The sequence below is a fragment of the Podarcis tiliguerta genome (genome assembly GCF_965153285.1).
Source record: "Podarcis tiliguerta genome assembly, chromosome: 16".
NCBI classification, from domain to species: domain Eukaryota; kingdom Metazoa; phylum Chordata; class Lepidosauria; order Squamata; family Lacertidae; genus Podarcis; species Podarcis tiliguerta.
This window is the reverse complement of record NC_139549.1, coordinates 17,160,897-17,186,052: the sequence shown is the minus strand read 5'-3', so window position 1 is coordinate 17,186,052 and position 25,156 is coordinate 17,160,897. Positions and strand designations below refer to the sequence as shown.

Below are 25,156 nucleotides of genomic sequence, written 5' to 3'. Positions count from 1 at the left end.
CATTTAGATCTCATATACCGTATTTTTCGCTCCATAAGACGTACCTTTTCCCTCCTAAAAAGTAAGGGGGAATGTGTATGCGTCTTAAGGAGCAAATGCAGGCAGGAGGCTCTGCTCAGTGCTCCCTTTAAAGAGCCGTGCAGAGCGTGTGTGCGGCTCTTGCTGGCTTTTCCCCTAGGAGGGAGAAGGGCAGCCAGCAAGAGGAGGCTTGGCTCGGCTCTTTAAAGGGAGCGCTGAGCAGAGCCTGTGTGCGGCTCTTGCTGGATTTTCCCTGAGGTGCGAGTGGGGACAGACAGGCTGCCCTTCGTCCCTTCCCCACCTCCCAGAAAAACCAGCACAGGCTCGGCTCTTTAAAGGGATCGCTGAGCAAATTCAGAATATTTTTTTGCTGGTTTTCCTCCTCTAAAAACTAGGTGTGTCTTATGGTCGGGTGCGCCTTAAAGAGCGAAAAATATGGTAAGCCCTGTTTTAAAACAGCTGCACGAGTTGTTGGTTCATTTCTGGGCCCAACTCAAGGTGCTCACTTTAGTTCGTACAATGCAGCCCTAAATGGCTCAGACCCCAAATACATGAAAGACGGCCTCCTTCCCTAGAGACCCTCTTGGGTGCTGAGCTTGGCAAAGGAGGCCCTCTTGGTTGTTCCACCACCCTCAGAAGTTTAGGGTGGTGGTGACCTGGGAGAGGGCCTCCTCTGTGGCAGCATAAGCTCAGGAACTCCCTCTCCACAGAGCTGTGTCAGTCACCTTCACTATACAGCTTATGGTGAATGCTGAAGATGCACCTCCTTACCCAGACTTTTGATACTTGAGCTGTCTTATGGGTAGCTTAGCCAGTAGAGCATGAGACTCTTAATCCTAAGATCATGAGTTCAAGCCCCAGGTTGGCCAAAAGATTCCTGCATTTCAGGGGGTTGGACTAGATGATGCTCATGGTCCCTTGCAAGTCTATGATTCTGTATTTGTAGGAACCACCTTATTTCTGTGATTGTAAGTTGTTCTGGACTGTTTTTAATAATTGTGTTTTAATTGTTGTAACCTGCCCCCGGTGCCTCACCTTGGGACCTTGGGGTAAAGGGTGAGTAATAAATTATTATCAACGCCATCATCATCATCATCATCATCATCATCATCTAACCAGCCACATTTGGGAACTGAACACTAGGTCTTTGGTCCAATCCAGCAATGCAGTTTCCTTTTTTTACACTGGTGTGAATGTATGTGCTTGTTTATACGAGCCACTTTGAGCTACCCTAGGAAAACAGCAACAACAAATTTAATAAATTATTACATTTGTTAATATGTTATTATGTTTATTATTAATATCCCTGAAACAAAAATAACAGGATATGTTAATGACCGACAAGTAGCAATGGTGGGGGAAATTGGGCAGGGGTTCTCCTTGCTTGGAGGGGCTCTTGCCTGCTCCTCGCCCCCTTGGCATTGCCCATGGATTAATCTGCCAGTCTTGTGTTATCTCTCTCTCTCTCTTTAAAAAAAAAAACATTTTTAAGTTGGGTCACATCTCCGCATGCATTTTTTAAAAAAGTCCTCTTGAAAATTTGCCTGCATTTCAGGTCACCTTTTTTCTATTTAACACATCTTTGCATGCCATCTTGCTTTGTACACACATTTTTGCAAGCCATTTCCCCGCATATAATGCACTTTTCTAAGTTACTTGCATTTTTAAGCTAATATATATTTCCACTGATATATGTATTTTTACGCACAATTTCCTCTAACATATACGTTTACGTGGTTGGAGAACTGCATTGCAACATTCAGAGAAGTGCGGATTTCGGCGGATAACCCAGTTTCGGTTCATGTATTGTTTTGGAACGTACAAATTAGGTAGGCTGGCATAAAATGCCAATTTTCCTGGTCTGTGTGTTCCCTGCATTCCTTGGCAGTGGCGTGTCTATCTCAACTCTGCTTTGCTGCCCAATGTAAAATAACTGAGGCTGAAAGTTAGGCCTCACTCCAATGAATGTGGTGGTGGTAAGACAGGGTTAGGATCCTCTTGCTGATCTCTGGGTTACTCAGAGTAGACCAGCAAGGCGCAGGAGCCTCTGCATACTTAACTCATCTGATCCACAGGCAGGATATGTATCTATATCTGTATATCTATAGCTATCTAGCTATGAGCCTCAGTCTTCCCCAGCTGTAAATTGGGATCTTAAAATGTGCTGCTGTTGACACAATTTGCTGCTCCTTAATGTTGCAAGCAAAAACAAATTCAGCCATGTCTGGCCTTGTGCTGATGGTATATCTCAGCCTTAATCTTCTTCGCAGGTAAAATATGACTATGAATTGGTTGCCTCTGTCCAGGTCTTTGCGAAGCTCTGCTGCCCATTGTTAAATAATTTTTTATTGGAATCTGTAGCATCTTAGAGATCAATTTCATAGAACTATACAGCTGGAAGGGACTCCAAGAGTCAACTGGTCCAACCTCCTGCAATGCAGGAATTTTGTGTGTGTGTGTGTGTGTGTGTGTATGCACAAGTTGTCCTGGGTTTATTCTGCTGTTGGTTTTGTTATTTTAGATTTTGTACTTGTTTTAGCATACAGTGGTACCTTGGTTCCTGAATGGCTTACTTGTTGAACGTATTGGCTCCAGAACGCTGCAAACCTGGACATCAGACGCAGCTTCCGCTGCATTTAAGGTCCCCAACCCTAATCTGCGGGTTGCCATCCGATTGGATTTTATTCTGATCCTGATCTGATTTGAGGATGTATTTTAATTGATTGTCTGATTTTATGTTAATGTATTATACATTTGATGTTAGCCGCTCTGAGCCCGTCTTTGGCTGGGGAGGGCGGGATATAAATAAAATTATTATTATTATTATTATTATTATTATTATTACTATTATTATTGAGTGCAGGAAGCTCCTGCAGCCAATCAGAAGCCATGCCTTGATTTCTGAACAGTTTCGGGAGTGGAACGGACTCCTGGAACGGATTAAGTTTGAGAACCAAGTACCACTGTATTTGTATACTTGGAACCAACCAGAGAATCTTTTCGTTATTGGGCAGTACAGGTAGCTCGCATCTTGCATGAAGGTTACATTCTGGGAATAGCGCATAGACGCAAAAATGCACATACTTGAATCACCCCGTTGGAACTGGCCCCACACAAGCAATCTTACCTTTCAGAGGTAAATGCGTCTTAACTCCCAACCAAACAAAGCAAAGAGCTTTCAAGCTCTTTGCTTTGCTCACCAGCCTCTGGGAGGCTCACCGGAGATTTCACGGGGCTGTCCGAGATGTCGCCAGAGCCTCTCGGAGCCCTGTAAATGAGTCTAGAGCTTAAAAGCTCTTTCATGCCAGGAAAACCCTGCTCAGAAAAAGCTTTTAAGGTCTCCGCCTTTCGGTGCATTTAATTTGTGTGATTTCAACCAGCCGGCCTTCAACTGCGTAAAATTGAAATTGCACTAGCTAAAGACACGTAGGTTGCGAGTTGCCTGTATATAGATATTGAAAATAAAACAAAACACCCCAGGCAGTTGTGGCTCATGGGCTTCAGCAGGTAACTGGCTCCATCATTTTGCACCAGGCCCTGTCCACATCTACATTTTATGTCTGGCTCAGGTTGTTGGGGCTTATAGGCTCCTAGCAGGAGACCCTGCAAGCCTGGAATCTGCCTGCTTCCAATCCTTCCTTAAAAAAACCAAGGACAACTAATATAAAACCCCACCTCAAACCTCTGAGGTACGGTGGACATGAGTTCCACAGGTTAATGTTCTGCATTGCGTGACACTGAATGGGAAGGAACTCTCCACCCCACCCCACCCCACCCCGGCTGATCTCCTGCAGGGGTAGCAGCAGCAACAGCAACTGAGCTCCATCCTTGGAGACACAGCACCATCCCAGCCCAGCTGGGCTCCCTGCCCTGCTGCTGCTGCTGCTGCTGCTGCCGCCGCCACTGCCTCGTGCATTCTCCAAGCCCTCGCCCCTTCCCTGCGGGGACAGACAGCCGGTTTGGCTGGTGCTGCCTGTTCTTGGGCAATTTGTTATGAATCTGTCAGAAAGCTCCAAAACTGCCGAGTGGCTGATACTGGGCGTGTGTGCGAGACGGAGACAGCCGGTGCTTTTGTGTCTGTGTGTGCGTATGCACGATCGGGGCCGCGGAGGTATGTGAGACGGGTGCAGGGGATGCCCGTGTGTGTGTGCGTGTGAAAGAGAGACAGAGACATTGACAACGAGGCTGTGCTTTTGATTTTTTTTTTTATTAATTTTATTGAGTACAGATTAGAAAAAAATACAAATATACAAAAAAAAAAGGAAAATACATGTAACCAAGAGAAAATTAGAAAACATTTTACCTCTTCTCATATTTACAATTATTTACACCTCTACAAACCATATTCACAATAAAGAAAAGAAATGAAAGGTAAAATATAAAAGAAAAGAACAAGAAGATAAAGAAAAGGAAGAAATAAGATCAAGAATGAGAATTTTAAAAGTAGATAAGTATTCACTATACACTGTGCTTTTGATTTTTATAATGCACCACCAAAGGACAGGAGTCGAAAGGGGAAGTTGTCTGATTTATGTGACATGATAGAAATTCACACAAGTATGCACGGCACGGAGAAAGTGGATAGAGGGGAAAAAAGTGTTTCTTCCTTTCTTGTAACACGAGGACTCACAGACATCTATTGAAGCTGTGCCCAGTTAAACTGTGGAACTCACTCCCACTGGAGGCAGTCTTAGCCACCAACCTAGTTGGCTTTGAAAGAGGATTCGACAAATTCGCGGAGGAGGATAAGTCGCTCAGTGGCTCCTAGCCAGGATGGCTTATGCTCTGCCTCCACAGTTGGAAGCAGCAATGTTTCTGAATACCAGTTGCTGGAAACCGCAGGAGGGGAAGAGTGCTCTGCTTGCAGGTTTCCTAATAGAAGTGTCTGGCTGGCCGCCATCATAAAAGGATGTTGAACTAGATGGGCCATTATTTGGGGGTAGCCAGCTTGCGATAAATGGTTTTTAAAAACCCAGTAAAGCACAAGAAGAAATAAAAAGTGAGAATGGCCTCGGTCCTGCTAGTGAAGGGTAGATAGTAATAATAGGACTCCTTTTGGAGACAAAAAGTATGTGTTATTGAGAAACCCACTGAGCAGCTAAAAGTTCTAAACTCCACCCAAAATGCTGACTACTTCATAGAAATATGGCAGCCTTCCATCACTCTTTCAATAGATAATACTACTGTGCGGAATCCACACAGGAGTGACTATGGTTGTTTTTTGCTAACACAGTCATCCTCGTATCATTTCAAGTGGGTGTGATAGGGAAATGTTTGTGTGTGTTTTTCTTTTCTCCCTTCAACTATCATCATAATGCAGAAAAGATGGCTAATGTATTGTAATTCAATAAACATACCTTTAAATTAGTAATAAATTAGTAATAGACAGCTTGAGAGCAAGGTTAAGAGAAAAAAGCTCATCTGGACCTTCTGGCCATAGGGCAGTCAGGGTCATGGTGGCCATCTTTGCCCCTGACTCCCCTGGGCCTACCCCTCTGTACAAGTTACTCAGGGTTAGGTAAAGGGACCCCTGACCATTAGGTCCAGTCGCGGACGACTCTGGGGTTGCGGCGCTTATCTCACTTTATTGGCCGAGGGAGCCGGCGTACAGCTTCCGGGTCATGTGGCCAGCATGACTAAGCTGCTTCTGGCGAACCAGAGCAGCGCACGGAAACGCCGTTTACCTTCCCACCGGAGCGGTACCTATTTATCTACTTGCACTTTGACGTGCTCTCAAACTGCTAGGTTGGCAGGAGCAGGGACCGAGCAACGGGAGCTCACCCCGTCATGGGGATTCGAACCGCCGACCTTCTGATCGGCAAGTCCTAGGCTCTGTGGTTTAACCCACAGCGCCACCCGTGTCCCTTGCTACTCAGGGTTAGGTAACTATAAAATGCAGGTTGTGAGGAGTGGTCAGTGTGTAGAGTATGGAGTCCTCCTCCCAGCTCCAGGTATTTTAGATCATCTGAATTAAGGCTAGAGATCTGTGCCAGATTATGCAAGAGTTCACAAAGGAGGCTGCTAGCCACAATGGCTATGCTCTGCCTCCGCAGTTGGAGACAGAAATGCTTCTGAATAGTTGCTGGAAACCACGGGAGTGGAGAGGGCTCTTGTGCTTGGGTCCTGATTGCGGGTTTCCTAAAAGAGGTGTCTGGTTGGCTGCTGTGATAAAAGGATGCTGGACTAGATGGGCCTTTGGCCTGATCCAGCTGCAGGGCTGTCCTTAGGATCTGAGGATGAAGGAGGGAAAGGATAGGGAAAGTAACTTTCAGGACGTTCTGGACAGCCAGAGAGGGCGAGAGAAGGGAAGACGGAGGAAAATGAGGCAATGGGAAGATGCAGCAGAGTCAGCTGCCATGGTGGCTTCTGTTACCAGTGGGCAAATTATTCGGACAACACTTTCCACTGCAAGAAACCCAAAGATGCCCCAGGCCAACAAGAAAGGCAGTGGAATTGGATGGGCCATCCTTTGGCCACTGCAAAGGAGAGAGGCTGGCTGCTATCCAGATCAATGCAAAGTACACTTAAGTCCTAGTGCGACAAGTGAGATTTAAGTGAGCTTAGCAGTGCTGGATTGCAGCCTTTGTATATGCTCTCAAGCGAAGGGCAAAGGATGTTAAGTGGCGGTGCCAGCTCCCAACATTTGAGAGAGGCTTAAATCGTGAGATTTTATGCAAATCATGTCATAGGCGTTGACTCCCCTTAACAATTACACACACACACACACACACACACACACACAATGCAATCTTAAGCTTACTCAGAAATCAATCCTCCTGAATTTGATGGAATGTAAACCCTATTCAGGTGTTCAAGACGTGGCTTACCTAAACACACATGGATTAGACAAATTCAGGGAGGTTAAGGTTATCAGTGGCTACTAGCCAGGATGCCTGTGCTGTGTCTCCATGATCAGAGGCAGGGTTAGACAAATTTATGGAAGAGAGGACTGTTGATGGCCATGCTCTGTCTTCATAGCTGGAGGCAACAATGCTTCTGAATACCAGTTGCTGGAAAAAGCAAGAAGGGAGAGTGTTCTTGTGCTCAGAGACTGCTTGCAAATTCCCTACAGGTGTCTGGTGAGAACAGGATGCTGGTCTAGATGGGCCGTTGGCCTCATCCAGCAAGCTCTTCTTATGTTCTTATACAAGCATAAGTGTGCTCATGCCATGCCCCACCAAAATCTTGTAAGCAATTAAGTGGTTAAATTACAGGAAGAGCTATATAATGCCATCTGAGCAAACAACCTGTAGTCATCTTCAAATTAACACGGTACTCATTCAGTGTCACTATTTGTGTCTTTTGTTTCTTCATTAAAATTGCATATCAAATTGTTTTGTTTATTTTGGGAACTTTGTTGAGTCATCATTTGCCGCAAGTGATGCATCGATGTGTTCATGGCATAACTTTTCAGAAACAACGAGATCTGGCAATTTGTAAGTTGGTGGCTTTGGAGTGCAGAGCCCATGAACTTCCTTCTTCCTTTCCAGACCCGAGTTAGGCACTGATGAAAGTGTCATTTGCCACCTGGAGCTCCAAGTGCTTCTCTAATCTTTTCAAGTTAATCTTTTCTTAGAATTATATCCTACCTTATCCTCCAATGAGCTCAAGGTGGCCTACAGACTTCTCCTTCTCTGCATTCTATGCTCACAACAATCCTGTGATGTAGGTTTGGCTGAGAGACCATGACTGGCCCAAGGTCACCCAGTGAGCTTCAAAACTGAGTGGGGATTCCAACCCTTGTCTCCCAGGTCCTAGTCAGACACTATGCTGGCTGCACCTGTGGAACTGCATACCTGCTTCACTATGACCAAGGGAGCTGATTCTTGCATCTGGTGTGGATAAGCATCTTCCAGGGAAACTCTCACACCTGTTAGCAGCTGCTAGGTTAGAGTACTCTTATCAAACCTCATTCAGAAGAGGTATGTAAATTCCAATTTAAACAGCAGGCTCCGATGCAGTTGCAGAGTCTAAGCCAATGCCAAGACAAATATTTGGAGATATGATAGGTTTCTCAGTTCTGCTGTGCAGATTTTTGAATACCTTTTCAGTATGCAGTTTTTAGAATTCTTGGTCTCGCCTTGATTTGTTTTATTTTATTTTGGCAATCTTCCAGTATGAAAATCTCATAGGCTTTTAACCATTACAGCTTAATGACTGATTTGTGTTATTTATCAAATGCTATTAACTTCTCCGTTTATGATCAAATGTTATCTAATGATGTGGCATATACTGATGATAGCTCCTGTTATATGGGACATGGGTGGCGCTGTGGTCTAAACCACTGAGCCTCTTGGGCTTGCTGATTGGAAGGTCGGCGGTTCGAATCCCTGCGATGGGGTGAGCTCCCGTTGCTCTGTCCCAGCTCCTGCCAACCTAGCAGTTCAAAAGCACACCAGTGCAAGTAGATCATAAGGTACCGCTGCATCAGGAAGGTAAATGGTGTTTCTGTGTGCTCTGGCTTCCATCACGGTGTCCTGTTGTGCCAGAAGCAGTTTAGTCATGCTGGCCAAATGACCCGGAAAGCTGACTGTGGACAAACACTGGCTCCCTCGACCTGAAAGTGAGATGAGTGCCACAACCCCATAGTCGCTTTTGATAGGACTTAACCATCCAGGGGTCCTTTAGTTCCTGTCAACTTTAATGTGCTGCAGACTTTAGGGAATCAATTGAAAGCTAAGCAGGGCTTCCTTAACGAGAAAAGCAGTTGAAAGTGTGCTTGATCATCACTGGTTCTAAAATGTGCAACATAGCATATTGTGTCTATTCCACTCTCCGTGATGGTGGGACCCAGCACTGGCCCACGTGAACCATAGTGTTTCAGAGTAGAGTGTTATGCAGTTTGGTTTTTCCAGTAAAAAAAAAACCCTGAAATACAAAGACCAGTGATTTTATATGGATGTAGAGGTGGGTAACTCTTTCCCTGGGCATCACTATAGTGAAAAACTTAGGTTCTTTGCAAAAGTCAAGAGAGGAAATCCAGTTCAGTTTTAGTCTGGAGGTGTCAACAATAACTGTGAGGTGTATGACTCTACTGTTTTTCTGTCTGTCTGATGTGAGTGGAGTACAGTGGTACCTCGGGTTACATACGCTTCAGGTTACAGACTCCGCTAACCCAGAAATAGTACCTCGGGTTAAGAACTTTGCTTCAGGATGAGAACAGAAATCGTGCCCCATTAGCTAAAGTGGTGCTTCAGGTTAAGAATAGTTGCAGGTTAAGAACGGACCTCCAGAACAAATTAAGTTCTTAACCCGAGGTACCACTGTACTCATCATAGGACATTCCCCAGAATCCTTTAACATGTAGCATTTTTCTGGCAAGTGGAAAGCATTCCCGAAACCCACTATTATTATGTAGCCACTGTCTATGCTATGAAATTATGTGCACCCTTGCATGTCTCTGTAAAGTGCTAAATACCACTGCATGCGGAATATTCAATTGTGGGTGGGGGAATCAGATGTCATGTATCCAATACTGAAATCACGTATCATCAAATTCTTTTGGAGAATGCCTGCAGCAAGCATAAGAACATAAGAGTCGCCACTGGATCAGGCCAGAGGCCCATCTAGTGCAGTATCCTGTTGTCACAGTGACCAACCAGATGTCCTAATCAGGGTGTGTGTGAGAGAGTGACTTTTTTTAACTTTGTAAAGAGCAGGACATAGGAAGTGGCCTAAATTCCTTTTTCAGTGCTTCATAGGATTGGCACATTCTACCCTTGAACATGACGAGAAATATGCTCTTACTTTTGGGAAATTGCACCCCCTTTCACCTCGGCTTAGTCTTTCGATAGCCTGACCCTTGAGGGTAGACAGCTGATTCATTCTGGCTCATGGTCATCGATCCCTAGTGGCTGCTTCATCAAGGCCACTAGAATTTTGCAGTCTTGAACATGGACCGGTTGCAATCATGAAGAGCTTTTTGCATTCCAGAAGTAACTTCTAGGATACAAGGATGCTAGACTGAAGCTGCCTTGGGGCTCATAACTGCTTGGCTGTTGATTTGCTTCCCACCAGCTCAACCTCTACATTTGTAAATAAACAGGTTTTGCTGGTTAAAGCCAAGAGGGTCTTGGTTCTTTCCGTTAAAGGTTAGTTTTACAAATATAATTGGTTGTCAACAGCTGGGGGCTGCCCTGAGATTTGAGGATAAAGGGGGGGTATACAGATTTACAATAAACAACAACAGTTCAGAACATAGTTAAAACTGTAGAATTCACTCCTGCAGGAGGCAGTGATGACCACCAACTTAGATGCCTTTGAAAGAGCAGTACACAAATCCTGCTTGCAGGTAGAGGCATCTGGCTGGCCAGTGTGAGAACCTGGCCAGTGTGAGAACCTGGCCAGTGGATTAGATGGACCATTGGTCTGATCCAGCAAGGCTAGTCTTATGTTCTTATGTTTGCACATTGAAGTGCATTGAAGCATGTGTGTGCGAAACCCTTCTGCTGCGTAGAGATTTTCCTTCTAGATACTCTGAACCCTGAAGGACCCTGCTAGCAACTCACACTAAAGAGTGCTAAGACATCCTGCCAAATGGATCCCCAGGGACAAAGCAGGGGGTGCATTTAGGAGTAGAGAATATTGCATTTGTTTTTCCTGATTATAATGCTAATGCTTCCACCCCGTTTTCTAGTGTTCGTTTCACACAACGCCACCTGTTGCTTTATGGGATTGTGCCTTTTTGATGGTTATAGTGGAATGCTGCGTTAAATTTAATTCACGCAATGTGAACACAAAGTGACACAATGACAAACATCATTGGACATCGCTACACTCTTTCCGCACATGCCTGCTTCAGTTCCCCCATGAAAATGGCAGGAAAGAACTGCATGCTAGCATGACCACTCCAAATTTCGTTAGTTTACTCCTGCAGTTTTGTGGGTTCAGGATTCGCCCTGGAATCAAAGAACACGGAAATGAACACTAAGCATGCACTGTGTTCCATTCGTTTTCTGGAAATGGCTTTTGCATTGTGTGAAACTTCAACTATAACATAGAAATTAACAGTTAGGGAAATATAGTGGTACCTTGGTTCTCAAACGTCTTGGTACTCAAACAACTTGGAACCTAAACACTGCAAACCCAGAAGTAAGTGTTCTGGTTTGCGAACTTTTTTTTGAAGCCGAACATGCTCCATTTTGTGTGTTACGCTTCCATTTTGAGTGTTACGCTGACAATTTGAGTGTTACGCTGATGTCTGTCTGTTTTTGCTATTTATTTTGCATTTTTGTTTTTGTGGCTCTTTTTGTTTTGTTTTTGTGACTGTGTGGAACCCAGTTCAGTTACTGGTTGATTGATTGACTGTGTGACTGCAGTACATTGTTTATTGCTTTCATTTTATGGATCAATGATCTCGTTAGATAGTAAAATTCATGTTAAATTGCTGTTTTAGGGGTTGATTTCAAAAGTCTGGAACAGATTAATCCATTCTGCATGACTTTTTATGGGAAAGCGCACCTTGGTTTTGGAACACTTTGGTTTTGGAACAGACTTCTGGAACGGATTAAGTTTGAGAACCAAAGTACCACCGTAGAATAAACTGCCATGTGAATGCAGCTAGGGAGGGCGATTTACCAGGGACACGAAACCCAAAATACAAGCTATGCCTGGGAAACAAGGACAGTTTGAGCTTGTTAAACGGATAATGTTGCCTGCTGCTCCCTTGACTTCTGCGGCTGTGGGTAGCTCCAGGGTTTGGGACAGCAGCATCCTGGCCTCCCTGTTCGCCCAGGCTTTCCTGTTTCGCTCCTTGTCACAGTGACAGGGTGACAGCAGGGAACCAGGCCTGTTGTTCTGTTTACGGCCATTGTCGCTGCAGCAACAGCCCTCGGAGCAAGGGACACAGCCCCAGCGAGAGGCTGGGTTTGCAACAGCAAGGAAATAAGCAATGCATGAAACCCCAAAGCCGCTGTGGCTTCTCATTGCAAGGCTGGGCACACCCTTGGCTCCGGGTGCAGCTTCCCCAGCCGGTAAAACCTTGGCGGCAGTGGAGGCCTCCTGGAGCAGGAGAAAACGGAGCAGAGAGAAAGCTGGTTTTTGTGACTCACTAGAGGGAGTGAATTGAGGGGCTTGTGGTGATGGCGGCGGCTTCCCTCGACCCTTTTGTGTCCTCATTGTGCCCTCCTGGAGAAATGTGCACACACTAGGTTAGGGCTTAGAACCCAACTCCCTGGCACGCCTGCTGCTGTTTTTAACATGCATGGATTTTTCTGCATATGGAGTGTCACAGCATAAGAACATGACCCATCCAAGCCAACATTCTGTTCTCACAGTGGCTGACCAGACGCCTCTGGGCACAAGCACAAGAGCTCTCTAGCCCTATGGCATCCTGTGGCAACTGGTATTCAGAAGCATTGTTGCTTCCGACTGTGGGGGCAGAGCAGAGTCATCCTGGCTAGTAACCATTGATAGCCCTCTCTTCCATGAATTGGTCCCATCCTCTTTTAAAGTCATCCAGGTTGGTGGCCATTGCTGCCTTCACGAGGTAGTTCCATGGTTTAACTACGTGCTGCTTGAAGAAGTCCTTTCTTTGATTTGTCTTGAATCTTCGTACAGTGTTGGGGGGGCACTGTGAATGACTCTTCTCCTGCAGGGCAGAGAGGGCAGGTCTGCCTGACGCCAAATGCAACAGAGGTGTGTGTGTGTGTGTGTGTGTGTGTTTGATATCGGTTGCCAGCCATGCAACCAATGGGCCAGTCTTTTGCTCTGACTAAGCTGGTGCAATCTCAGACTCTGTCGACACAAAACTGCTGAGCAGACAGCAGGAGTCTGAGCTGCGTCTCAAATCTTCTTGCTCCCTGCACACCTCTGTGACTGTCAAAGGGCTCGTGAGAGTCGCCCTCCTAAAGGGCCGCTAGGACACGCCTTAAGGTGCTACTGTTGTGTGCCAAAGGGGCACCTCCGAAAAGGGCCGCAGCTGGCTCGATAGAAAAGTTTGCAGGGTGATCTTCCTTTCATTCTCTTTTTGGAAGTGACTTCCACTGACCTGCCGCCACAGCTACAAATCGCAGTCCGTCACCGTGTGATAACTGTGCAAGCTTCTGGGCAGGGTAACTGTGCTGGAGGCAGGATCATAAAAAGCTGCAGCGTCAGCAAAATGGGTGAGTCGTATCCTGTGCTGCTGTTTCCAAGCTGGAACAGATTTCTGCTCATGTAGCAGGTCTTCCCTCTCCTCCTCCTCTTCCTGCCCCCTGCCCCCACAGGGGAACCCCCTCCCCCCAAGCAAATTTGGGGGGCTTCTTGTGAGACACTGCAGGGAGGGGAGAGGAAGGGGAAAGTCTTGCAATGCAAGCGAAACTGCACCTATCTCAGGAATTCCGAGCATTTAGAGAGTGCATCAAAGCACTCAGCTTTCCCTGCATTATATTGCAATTCCCACGACAACCCCGTAAGCTAGGTCAGAATTGTTGCGCTGATATTGAGTGTTCCTGGGAGAGATTGTGGCTTGCTTCCAGCTAGGCAGATCCTTTTGCTCTTCTGTTCTAAGCTGCAAGCAGAATTGCAAACACGTACGATGTTTGGACCCTGCTCTGTGGGGACCACTATAGTGGGCGGGGCAGAACTGCAGTGGGCGGGGCTTTTTGAAATTTAGGGCACAGCCGCTATAACCCTTGCAGTGGGTACCATTTTATGACTTTTTGTTTAAAATAATCAGTCTTTTAATTAGGTCTGAAACACATCTCTGGCTGTAATTAAATGAGAGAGAAAATGAAAGCGAGGTGTAGTGCTAAGATACCATAATTGTGTCACTTTTTTTAGAAGTGATTTTTAAAAGCTCTTTGACTCACTGCTGTTTTAGCAGCATGGTAAATGGCAATGATCAGAAAGTTTTTTTTAATGATAATATTATAGCATTATGTTGTTTATGGTGCTATATCTCTCTTTCATTAAAAAATATTGTTACATGCCACACCAGTATTCCAGAGGTCCAAGCCCTTACCCATTGGTTTGTGTTTCTTTTGGTAATGAGGCACAGCAGAGACTGTGGTGTCTTTATGATATATGGTTTATTTACACATACATACAACAGAATCAGCAATGGAGGGGTTCAGAGCATTACACGCCAAGCGAGTCTTGCTTCTGCCATAGCTGTACCTTTGGATCCAAACAGACTCCACCCATGGCTCTGACTCTGTAGCTGGCTGTATTTTACAGACTGACACCTTTTCACCTCGATCACCCCACAGCCAACTAAAATCCTAAAAACTTCCTCCTAATGAAAACTCTGGCATTGTCTTCTGACTAACGATCTCAGAGCTCAGGGAGGGGCTCTCCTCCTTTGCTGGCTGCCACAAAGTCTCTTTTCTGCCGGTGGCCCACCTCCCTGTCTTTGTTCTCTGCTGATGATGGCCCATCTCTCAAGTGATTTCCTGAGCATGGAAAAACTTGTTTGGCCTGTGTTTTGGCACTGCTAAATCCAGTGTCTGACAGCCCATCTTAATACTCCAAGCATTGATTACACTCCCAACACTTACTAAATTCAGGAATTATAGGTGTCTGACACCCAGTAACTCTGGCACCAACAAACGCATAACAATAGGTTGTTCTGAAAATGTTTTAGCACTAATTGAAAGATCAATTAATAAAAACTTAATAGGGTCATGAAATGACACCCAACGCAATGGTTATGATAAATGTGTGCCAAGCTGCGATGGGTTTGCTGTGATAGATTTGTAAGGGCAGAAGCTTAGTGGTAGAGCATTTGAGACGCCAGTGGCACTCCCAAGGTTACCTGGTGAGTTTCGTGGATGAGTGAGGATTTGAACCCTGGTCTCGCCGAAGTCCTAGTAGTCCTACACGGTAACCACCACAACACCATTGTCTCTGGTCCACACTTTGGGACACCCCCCCCCCCGGTTTTTCATCCAGAATTAGTGACACAAGGCCTGGTCCAATCCCTGGCACCTCCAGGTGGCCTCAGGTAATGAGAAAGGCCCTTTTTGTTGCCGGAGACCCCCCTGCCCCCCTTCAGAGAAGACAACACAGGTTACACATATGTAACCTGTCTGTGGCTCCACAGCCCCTTTGGTGTTGCTGCTGTTGTTCACCAGTTAGGAGTCGGAAAGCCTGGCTAGATTGCTTAAAATCAGCCAGAGATCAGCAAGTGGATCCTAATGTTGCTTCACACACACCCTTCCTGTCCCAGGACAGCAGAAGGAATCCAAGGAAACCTGCCTTTATATTAAATGGATCTTGGAGAAATTACAGATTAAGATTGTAGCTGGGAGTAGGGAGTGACTCATGTGGCTTCTGTGAATGGAATTGGCCAGCCTCTTGAACTGCAACTGATGATGATGATGATGATGATAATAATGATGATGATAATAATAATAATAATAATAATAATAATAACAACAACAACAACTACTACTACTACTACTATTACTACTACTACTATTACTATTACTATTGCAAAAAGCATCCCTACTGACCTTTCCAGCAGGCCCCAGAAATGCATGAGCACATTGTGAGTCATGCGCGACAGGATACGTCTTGGCCTTCCCCGCCTTCTCTGCGCATGCTCCGCTCTCCTTCGCTGTGTCTCCCCACGGAGAGCAGGTTTGGCAAGACTGTTGTCGAGCAGGGAGGGAGGGAGCCCAGCTGGCGGGGGGTGGGTGGGATTAAGGGTTCAAGAGAAATGACCCCGGAGAAATCTGGTTCGGCTGGTTGGGTGCCTTCCTTTCTCACGTAACTCCCACTCAGGTGAGTTTCAGGAGCACCTTTTTTTCTCATTTGGAGGCTATATATATATATATATATATATATGTACATATATCACTTGGGTTTGGTGGAGAGACACCTCTGGGCGATGGGACGGCGGCAAGCAAGAAGGGAACCGGCTGGAAAGTTTATTATTTTTTGTAACACCTGCAGTCACGCACAAGGGAGGGCTGCTCTCCCAGAAGCTGAAAAGTGCTGGAATCCAGATGCTTTGATGGTGGTTTTTTTAAAAAAAGAAAAACATCCTCGGTGAGACCCAGGTTTGAATGCCATGATCCCTCCTGAGCAGGTGTTGACCAGGGGAGCAAAGAGCTGTGGTTGCCTTTGACAGCTAACGTGGCTTCTTTTTTTGTGTCATCCACACATGTGGCCTAGTGCTTTGCAGCCACAGGAAACGTTGAAACAGGTCTCTGTCCTGGGGACCATACAGTGCAAAATGTTGACAGTGTGGCTAGACAGTCACAGAAGGGAAGGGAGAGGCGAGAGGAGGGAGGCAAGGGTTGTCAGGGCACGCAGTGACATGTACATAATCACGGACAATTAAGGATGTGAGGGCTAAATTAGACACGGCATGAAAAGTCTGTCATTGCCTTGTCTAGTGGTGGCGTATTCTTTGGTTAAAAGCAATGGGGCAGTGGATTGGATCAGGAACGACAGTGTGGTGTAGCGGTTCGAGTACCAGACTATGATATGGGAAACCAGGGTGCAAATGTCCCGCTCGGCCATGAAGCTCGCTGTTACTCTCAGCCTAATCTACCTCACCAGGTTGTTGGGAGGATAAAAATGGAGGAGAACCATGTACGCTACCTTGAGCTCCTTGGAGGAACGGCGGGATATAAATGTGACAATTAATCAATCATAAGCACAGGGGGACCCACCCCCCTCAAATAATTTTTTCCTGATCAGAATCTCCCATTTGAGGTTCGCTCCAGGGGGAGAGTGAAAGATAAATCCCTGTGTCCTTCCCCCCCCCCCACGCATAAAATGTACACACTGCTTGATTGCAACAAGCCTCAAAGCAGTTGACAAACAGAGAAAAACAACAACAATCGTTGCCAAAACAGTTAGAAAAAACTGTTCAATAACATTCAAGTAAAAGTTAAAAATCAGTGATAAACTAAAAACAGATTAAGACACAGACCCAATGTTCCATACATGGCATATCTAAACAAAAGTGTTTTTACGGCCTTCAAATAAAAACATCCTGAAGGTCCCAGGCCACAGAGAGGTTAGGCTGGCCTCAACTAGAGCCAGGGCTTTCTCGGCTGCGGCTCCAATCTGGTGGAACGCTCTGTCACAAGAGACTAGGGCCCTGGGGGACTTGACATCTTTCCTCAGGGCCTGCAAGGCAGAGCTGTTCCACCAGGCCTTTGGTCAGGGCGCAGCCTGACTCCCTCCTTTGGCAATCTGCACAGAATTTTTGCTTAATGGTTGCCATCAATTTGATTTTAATTAATTTTTATAATGAAATGTTTTTAGAATGTTGCACTATTTTATTGTTGTTAGCCGCCCTGAGCCCGGCTTCGGCTGGAGGGGGGGGGGGCGGGATATAAATAAAATTTATCATTATTATTCTTATTTAAGCAGACGCCGAAAAGAGAACTGTGAAGGTGCGTACCTGATATCAGTAGTCAGGGAGCTCCAAAGTATGGGTTCGGTCACATGAAAAAAGTCTTTTCTCACAAATGGGAAGAGGCGGGAGGATGCTCAACATGGCCATGGCGGCTGCTGGTAAACCCAACAGGTCACAGTATACAGTGGTACCCTGCAAGACGAATGCCTCGGAAGACGAAAAACCTGCTAGACGAAAGGGTTTTTCGTTTTCTGAGGTGCTTCACAAGACGGATTTTTCTAAGGGCTTGCTTCGCTAGACGAAACAGCCCTGCCTCTCCTGTCATGGCGACGGTCACTGCACGCACGCATGCTCGCTTCCCCACTCCTCCGGCTCCCTCCCACCTTCCTGCTGATGACTCCTCTGGCTCCCTCTGACCTTCCGGCTGATGGCCGACCTTCCGGCTGCCTCGCGCCGCTGCCCACCACCCTCGCGCGCTCCTCTGAGAGAGCCGTTGCCGCCAGCAGCCAGCGCTGCAATCGGAGTCGCGCTCCTGAGCCCCGGCGCCCTCCAGCAGCTGCGTCGCGCGGTGTCCACAAGGCGCGGGTGAGTCCAAGGACCGGCTGCGGCAGCTGCCCTGCTTCTCCCCACCCCTCCCCGCCGTGGTGCTTCGCAAGACGAAAAAACTCGCTGTACGAAACAACTCGCGGAACGAATTAATTTCGTCTTGCGAGGCACCACTGTATTGAGGGGTCCTGGCCCCCTGCTTGAACATTTTGGGGGGGCTGCGCCTCTTGTTCCCAACCCCCCAGATGACACCACCTGTAACAGTCCCAGTTATGCAGAGCAAAACGGTTGCGAGGGCAGATATGGGCTAAGGTGATCTCGCTGGTATTGCAGCCTTCCCTAACTTGATGCCCCCCAATATTTCGTGGCCCGTCAGGCCTACCCACAGCCGCGAGGGCAACCTGAGCGCAAGAACTCTCTCCCTTCCTGCAGTTTCCAACAACTGGTATTCAGAAGCATTGCTGCCTCAGACCACAGAGGCAGAGCATAGCCACTCTGGTTAGTAGCATCTCCCATGAATTTGCCTTATCCTCTTTTAAAGGCATCCAAGCTGGTAGCCATCACTGTTTCCAGGGAGGGTAGAGTTCCACAGTTTAAAAGGACTGTTGTGCCTTAATGCCCCACAGAGGGGTTTTTTTACTGGAGGCAAATAATTGGCCCTGACTGGGATCATAGAGTAATGGAATTGTAGAGTTGAAAGAGACCACGGGGGTCATCTAGGAACCTTTCGCCCAATGCGGGGCTCAAACCCACAACCCTGGGATTAATAATAATATTTTTTATTTATACCCCACCCCCCACCCTCAGGGCGGCTAACAAGCAATAATAAAAATAAGTTGAATGAATACAACTTAAAAGCAAAATTAAAATACAACATTAAAATATTGAAACATTAAAATATTAAAATGTAGCCTCATCACAGGAGGAGAAAGGAAAAGAAAAAAGAAAGAGGGGCAGGGAAATCAAATTGGCTCCAAGCCAAAGGCCAGGCAGAACAACTCTGTCTTACAGGCCCTGCGGAAAGAAATCAGATCCTGCAGGGCCCTGGTCTCATGAGGCAGAGCGTTCCACCAGGCCGGAGCCAGAGTTGAAAAGGCCCTAGCTCTGGTTGAAGCCATTAAGAGTTTCATGCTCTACCAACTGAGCTATCCGGCCTGGACTAGGCAACTGTCTGGACTTGTCCTGCAGGGATGTTTGTTTGTTTTAATTATCCAAACCTGCTTGGACTTTAAAGCCACAGCAGGCACTTTGAATTGGCTGCTATTTGTGCAAATGTTGGCGCCAAGAGGACTCCTGCAAGGGCAAGACACCATTGCAGTACACAGCGCCTAAAGTGTCCCTCTCCCTCAGGAACATCGCCATCAGTCTTAACTGTAAGTTGATGTTCCAGTGCTCCCATCTCCCTCCTCAAGCAATTCGCTTCTATGAGATGGTGCTATATTTTACGAGAGAAAATTTTTTTATTGAGAATTTGCATATTGAAAGCACTTCAGATTGCCAACTAGATATTCATTCTAATTTGCTGCGGCTTGACCTAATTTTCAAATTTCATGTTAGAGGGCCTCTTGCATGCCTTTAATTAAGTGTATCGTTCATCGGAATGCATTTCAACATTGTGTTTTGATTTATGGACTGGGCTTTTTTTATATAATGTTTAACACTCACCAAAATTTCAGATTCATGAATGTCCAAAGCCAGATTTCATTAGTGTGTTTTCAGACTGGGATTAAATCCTTCCTCCAAGTTATATTGGCTAACTAATTCATCCCAGTGGTTCCTCCCTCTCCTTTTTGTCCTTTTCTGGAAGCTTGTAAGGATGTGGTTTGGTTTTCTTTCTTAAGTCTCAGGATTCTGATACTGAATTTTGAACAGCCTTGCCCGTGTTGCCTTCAGATCTTTCTGACTGCAGCTCCCATTATAAATCATGGAATTGTAGAGTTGGAAGGGACCCTGAGGATCATCTAGTCCAACCCCATGCAATACAGGAATATGCATCTTTCCCATATGCGGATCAAACCTGCAACCTTGGCATTATCAGCACCATCCTCTAACCAACTGAGCTATCTAGGCCGCCGTTTCAAACAGCATGGCCAAGATGGACTGCTAGCTAGGACTGATGGAAGCTGTAGTCCAGGTATCTATAGAGGGACCCAGGTTGAGGTTGGCTGCTTTGAACACTGAAAGCCTTTATGGTAGGACCTACCTTGAATCTATCTTGAGAGATTCAGCCTTCATGAACCCCTTTCTGAAATGGCCTGATCCACATTTTGCAGATGAATGTGTGGATGGGAACACAGATTTTGCACTTCTCTGAATGTCATAACTGTTTGTTTCATTAAATTTATACACCAGTTGATTATAGAAAAAACTCAAAGCGCTTTCAGTCCTTGACAGCTAACCTGCTTAAAACCTTATTTGATTATGTCTTTTGAGACCTCTTTTCTGTTTTTTAAGAAAGTGCTGACCAGGGCTGAAAGTGATGTAGAATAGAAGTATAAAGGAAAAAATGTTGGAAGAGAAGAACCCTGTCCCTCAGCAACCTGGTGCCTTCCAGATGTTTTGTTCTCCCTTTGGCACCAACCAGCACATCTGGAGGTCGCCTGGTTGGCAAAGGCTGCTGAATCCTGAATCAGGCAGTTCTCAGTTTGAATCTCACCTCTGCCATGACTTAAGCAAGGCCCCTCACCTTTCCGCTTCTGGGGATCGTGATACTGGAGTACCATCCAAGCTTGTTGACAAGATTCCTAGGAGGATGTGTACATAAAGTGCCTTGGACATGTCATATAAATGGGTTGGGTGCCTTCTGAAACTTGCAGTGATGGCCAGTGTGTTCAAATTCATGAATACCAATTTCAAATTCAGATTCAAGGAGTGCTGTAATGAATATGGTCTGAGGCCAGGAATAAATTGCTGAGCCCTGTTTTAAATGGCTACTGAACCTTGGAGTTAACATTGTTTTAGGCGTTTCCCATATAATCTCTCCTAGGGCTGAGTCAAATGAACTTTATTGGTTAGTAAGAAAGATCTGGGATGCGTGTGAAAGATTTCAGGAAAATTTCCCCTTCTCTGCGGTTTTCTCATTCATTTTGTTTGCCATCTGTTTAGGGCAGGGGTGAACAGATCAGTCTACTTCTAGTGATGTTTTCACATGTGTTCATTCAGAAGCCTGTTTTATGTTCATTTACACATCAGTCTACAGTTTTTAAAAATGCACGATTTCAAAATGTATCTTACCCCAAAACAATGTGCAATTTTCTGGAGCCAAGAAGGCTTTTTTGATTAACAACTTTTGGGTTTTTACCTTTTGAAATATGACAGCCCTATTATAGACAAATTTTGACTGGCTACCTGGTATCATTATGAAGTCAAAACATAATGAAGACATGGTTCTCACACACACTCTCAGCTGTCTGATATCATCAGGCAGTCAAATCTGATTGGTTCTGAGGTATCATCATGAAGTCAGTTCAGAAAAAGGGCAATGCTTCCTGCCCTCATTCTGCACTCGGGGGTGGGTGATGGAGATGGTAATGAGATGGTATTCTGAGTGAATGAACACTTGTTCTCTGGAACCCTTGAAAAAATAGCCAAAGGGAGCAGGGACTCTATACAGGTTAGAAATACCGTATTTTTCCATCTGTAAGACGCCCCCATGTATAAGACACCCCCTAATTTGGGAGACTCAGGTTTAAGAAAATGGGGGAAGATGTATCCATGTATAAGACACCCCTTAATTTTTGACATTGTTTTTTAGGGGGGGGGCCTAGTCTTATACACGGAAAAATACAGTAGATGTATTTGGGTCAGGGGTTGTCAACCTGGTCCCTACCGCCCACTAGTGGGCGTTTCAGGATTCTAGGTGGGCAGTAGGGGGTTCTATGGCACAAGCTGAATCCTCCTTCCAGGAATTTTACCATCAAGAAAGATGCATTAGTGGGCGGTAGGTATAAAAAGGCTGACAACCTCTGATTTGGGGTCTACCCCCTAACCTTTTCCATTCAGTAGTCTGGCTTCTAGTGCTTTGTATGTTGGCCTTCCTGGTTATGCTGGCAAATATGTAATTTAAATGTTCCTCCTCTGTACAATGGTGAGGAACAGTATAGCTATGTGCTCTGACATTGCACAACAGTGTTGCCTTTTGTGCAGGAGAAGACGTGGGCCTTGTCTTGAGACATCATATCCTGTTCAGCATAGTCACCAATTACTAGCACCGATTGGGTGTGTCATTTGTACACCTGAGGATGCTCCCATCTTCTTCTCGTGACTTCTAACCATTCAGCTTCCTTTTTTCCAGGCTCATGGAACCAAGCACCACTTGGGTATTAATTATAATTATCAAAGGTCATTGGGTAAAAGCCCCCGTTAAATAAGTTTCAGTAAGAATTTGGGGAAATGTACTCAACGTTACACATGGGTGATATATATATACTGTACAGTTTACCCATTGCTGTCAAATGTAAAATGACTGAAAATGATTTGGTTCCAATGTGAACTTAACATAATTCCTCTAATTCCTAATCAAAAGTTTGAGGAATACTGACTTCCCAAGTCTCAGTCGGGATCTGACTGACCATTTCTGGTGTCATTTTTTTACTATTCAAAAATAGCTTCTTCTCCATCACTGCTCTTCTGGGGCCCAAATGAGACAGCTTGCAGGGTTTCTGCCAGTCTGAAGATAAAATTGTGGTCTAGGTCACAGGTAGCCAACATGGTGCCCTCCAGACGTTGTGTACTACAATTCCCGTAAGCCCCAGCTAGTACGCCCAGCCATCATGGATTATGACAGTTGTCCAGAACATCTGGAGGGCACCATGCTGATGACTTCTGAGGTAGGTGGACCAGTGGCCTGACGTGGGAACCTTCCCGTGTGAGGCTACGTAAGCAGAAGTATACAGATCAAAGGAAGCCATAGTTGCATTCTGTTCTGCCTTGGTCAGCTCCCACTTGGGAGTCTTGTGTCCACCACAGTTTAAGAAGGATATTTGCAAGCTTAAATGTGTGCAGAGGAAGACAACCAGGATGATAAAAGGTCTGGAAACCAAGCCTTATAAGGAATGGTTAAGGGAGCTGGGTATGTTTAGCCTGGAGAAGAGAAGACTGGGAGGTGATATGATAGCCATCTTCAAATATCTAAAGGGTTGTCACATGGAAGATGGAGCAAGCTTGTTTTCTGCAGCACCAGAGGGGAGGTGCTGAGCAATAGATTCAAATGATAAGAAAGGAGATTCCAATGAAACGTTAGGAATAATTTTCTGATGCTAGGAGCTGTTTGGCAGTGGAACAGACTCCCTCACTGGAGTTTTTTAAGCAGAGGTTGGATGATCATCTGTCAGGGATTCTCTAGCTGTGATTCCTACATTGCAGGGGGTTGGACTAAATGACTCTTGGTGTACCTTCCAACATGATTCTGCGATTCTATTAAACATTCCTATGCTGCTTCCAATATCCATTTACTGTTGACTAACTCTGTTAGGGAGCCATTTGACTCCTCAGTATTTTCTGCCCTGAGCCACTCCACAGTTAGGGTTTGGTCAAGATGTTGACCCTGGGCCGCTGACTATGTCAGTCTTAGTCAAGCTGACGTTATGATGAGACTTTGGGATGTGTGTTATGGCATGACATCAGCAAATCTCCCTTGGCCAAGAATTGCAGTGCATGCAGGACACAGCTCACACCCTCCTGGTCCAGCGGAGGAAGGTCACTTACTCACCGGACAGGTACTCACGTCTTTATCTGATGTACCAACATGTTAGGACTCAAACAGTGAGGATGTCACATTTTCTTCCTCATTCTAAATGTGGAAGTCAAACAAGAGCATGACTGGCTTCTTCAGAAATGTTTGTTCATTACAACACCCAATGTACCTGACCATATCCTCGTACGCCGTGTTAATTCATCCGAAGAAGGCTTCGCCAACCTGGGGCCCTCCAGTTGCTTTGGAATTCTATTCCAGCTGTGCTGGCTATGGCTGATGGAATTGTGGTTCAAAACATCTGTAGGGTCTCGCATTTGGTGAAGGGTGATCTGAAGTAACTACAGTGCCTGGTTTCGTACACACAAGTGCCAACAAGGTTTAAGATCCCTAATTCACTCATTACAGGTATGTGATGAAAAAGTGGAAATAAGCCATTTCTGAATAGGGTTGCCAGGGCAGGAGCATCCCAGACCCTGAGATTTGAGAGCTCAAACTTGAGACCTGGGTGCTGTCTCTGGTGATGTCACAGAGTTGGCCCCTGGTGATTCTTCTTCTGTGCTCCCTCCCACCACTGAGCCCTGGAGACGGAAGTTAATTGGGAGAGGGGAGGAGTGGGCAGAGGTGGGCAGACCCTTTCCCTCCAAGAGTCTATGCCATAATTTGCATCTGCCTCCTGCTAGGCTGAAACTTGCAAGCTGCACACTCTTGCTCACCTGGAGATTCAAGCCCTCCACTTGCCACCAAGATGGAACCAAGCAAACGCGGGGTCTACGGATCAATCCTGGAAATCTAGCAACTGTATATCTGGGTGCCAGAAAAGTATCTGTTTGGGAATTTCAAAAACTCATCAGCCAAAGTTGTCACACACCCTTTGTGGAATAATTGAAAAGTTCCTTGATTTATGAAAAAGGGCCCCCCCAGCCCCCCCTCATTTCGACAGACAACAATATTGAGTGCTACTTTTGATGTGCTAGTGATTATTCCAAGCCCCTGGAATCTATGTCATACTCCACCTGCTTGATTGGGGCACTGAATTTAGGCAGGGGAGAATAAAGGATTCTGCATTTAGAGCTTACTGGGAAAGAATGCTGGCCGTAAAACCATACACTTGTATTATGAGATGAAGAATGAAACAATTATTATTATTTCTGTAGTCCAAAATATCTGGAGGGCAGCAGGCTAGTAAAGGCTGCTTTAAGATGAGATGTAATTACAGTATTGCTTGACAACAAAACGGTTTGTGTCCCAAAGAACTGCTCCCCCCCTGTGGCACAATGGGTCAGTGCACCTGGCTGTTAACCAGAAAGTTGGTGGTTCAAGAACAAAACAGAGCACCTGGGTTCCTATTCTAAGGGCTGCTACAGAGTTGGTGAGCCCGTGTCTCTTGCCTGTGCCACTTGAACCCCTCTGCTCATTGAAAACCATTATGTCATTGAAAACCATTATGTCATGGAGAAAGACTCTAGTTTATTCTTCTCTGGTCTCTGAATCCTGGTGTCCCCCAAGCCCTAATTGAGTGCTCTAACCACTACACCACCCCAGTTATCTGGACCCTTGGCCTGACTCAGCAGAAGCATTCATCCCCGGTTCCTTGTCAAAAC

The 25,156-nt window shown here is 45.8% G+C and overlaps 1 protein-coding gene across 2 annotated transcripts in view; it reads left to right on the top strand.

Moving 5' to 3' along the window:
- NECTIN4 (nectin cell adhesion molecule 4) overlaps positions 1-25,156 on the top strand; it is an 85,975-nt gene that overhangs the window by 34,938 nt on the left and 25,881 nt on the right. Inside the window, exon 1 of one of the 2 annotated variants that reach the window (XM_083417170.1) lies at positions 4,093-4,129. The exons of the other annotated variant lie outside the window; for it this stretch is intronic. Within the exon in view, the coding sequence (XP_083273296.1) occupies positions 4,108-4,129 (22 nt within the window). The 5' untranslated portion in view covers positions 4,093-4,107. Of the gene's footprint in view, positions 1-4,092; positions 4,130-25,156 lie in introns of those variants that run through there. 2 annotated transcript variants of the gene reach the window in all.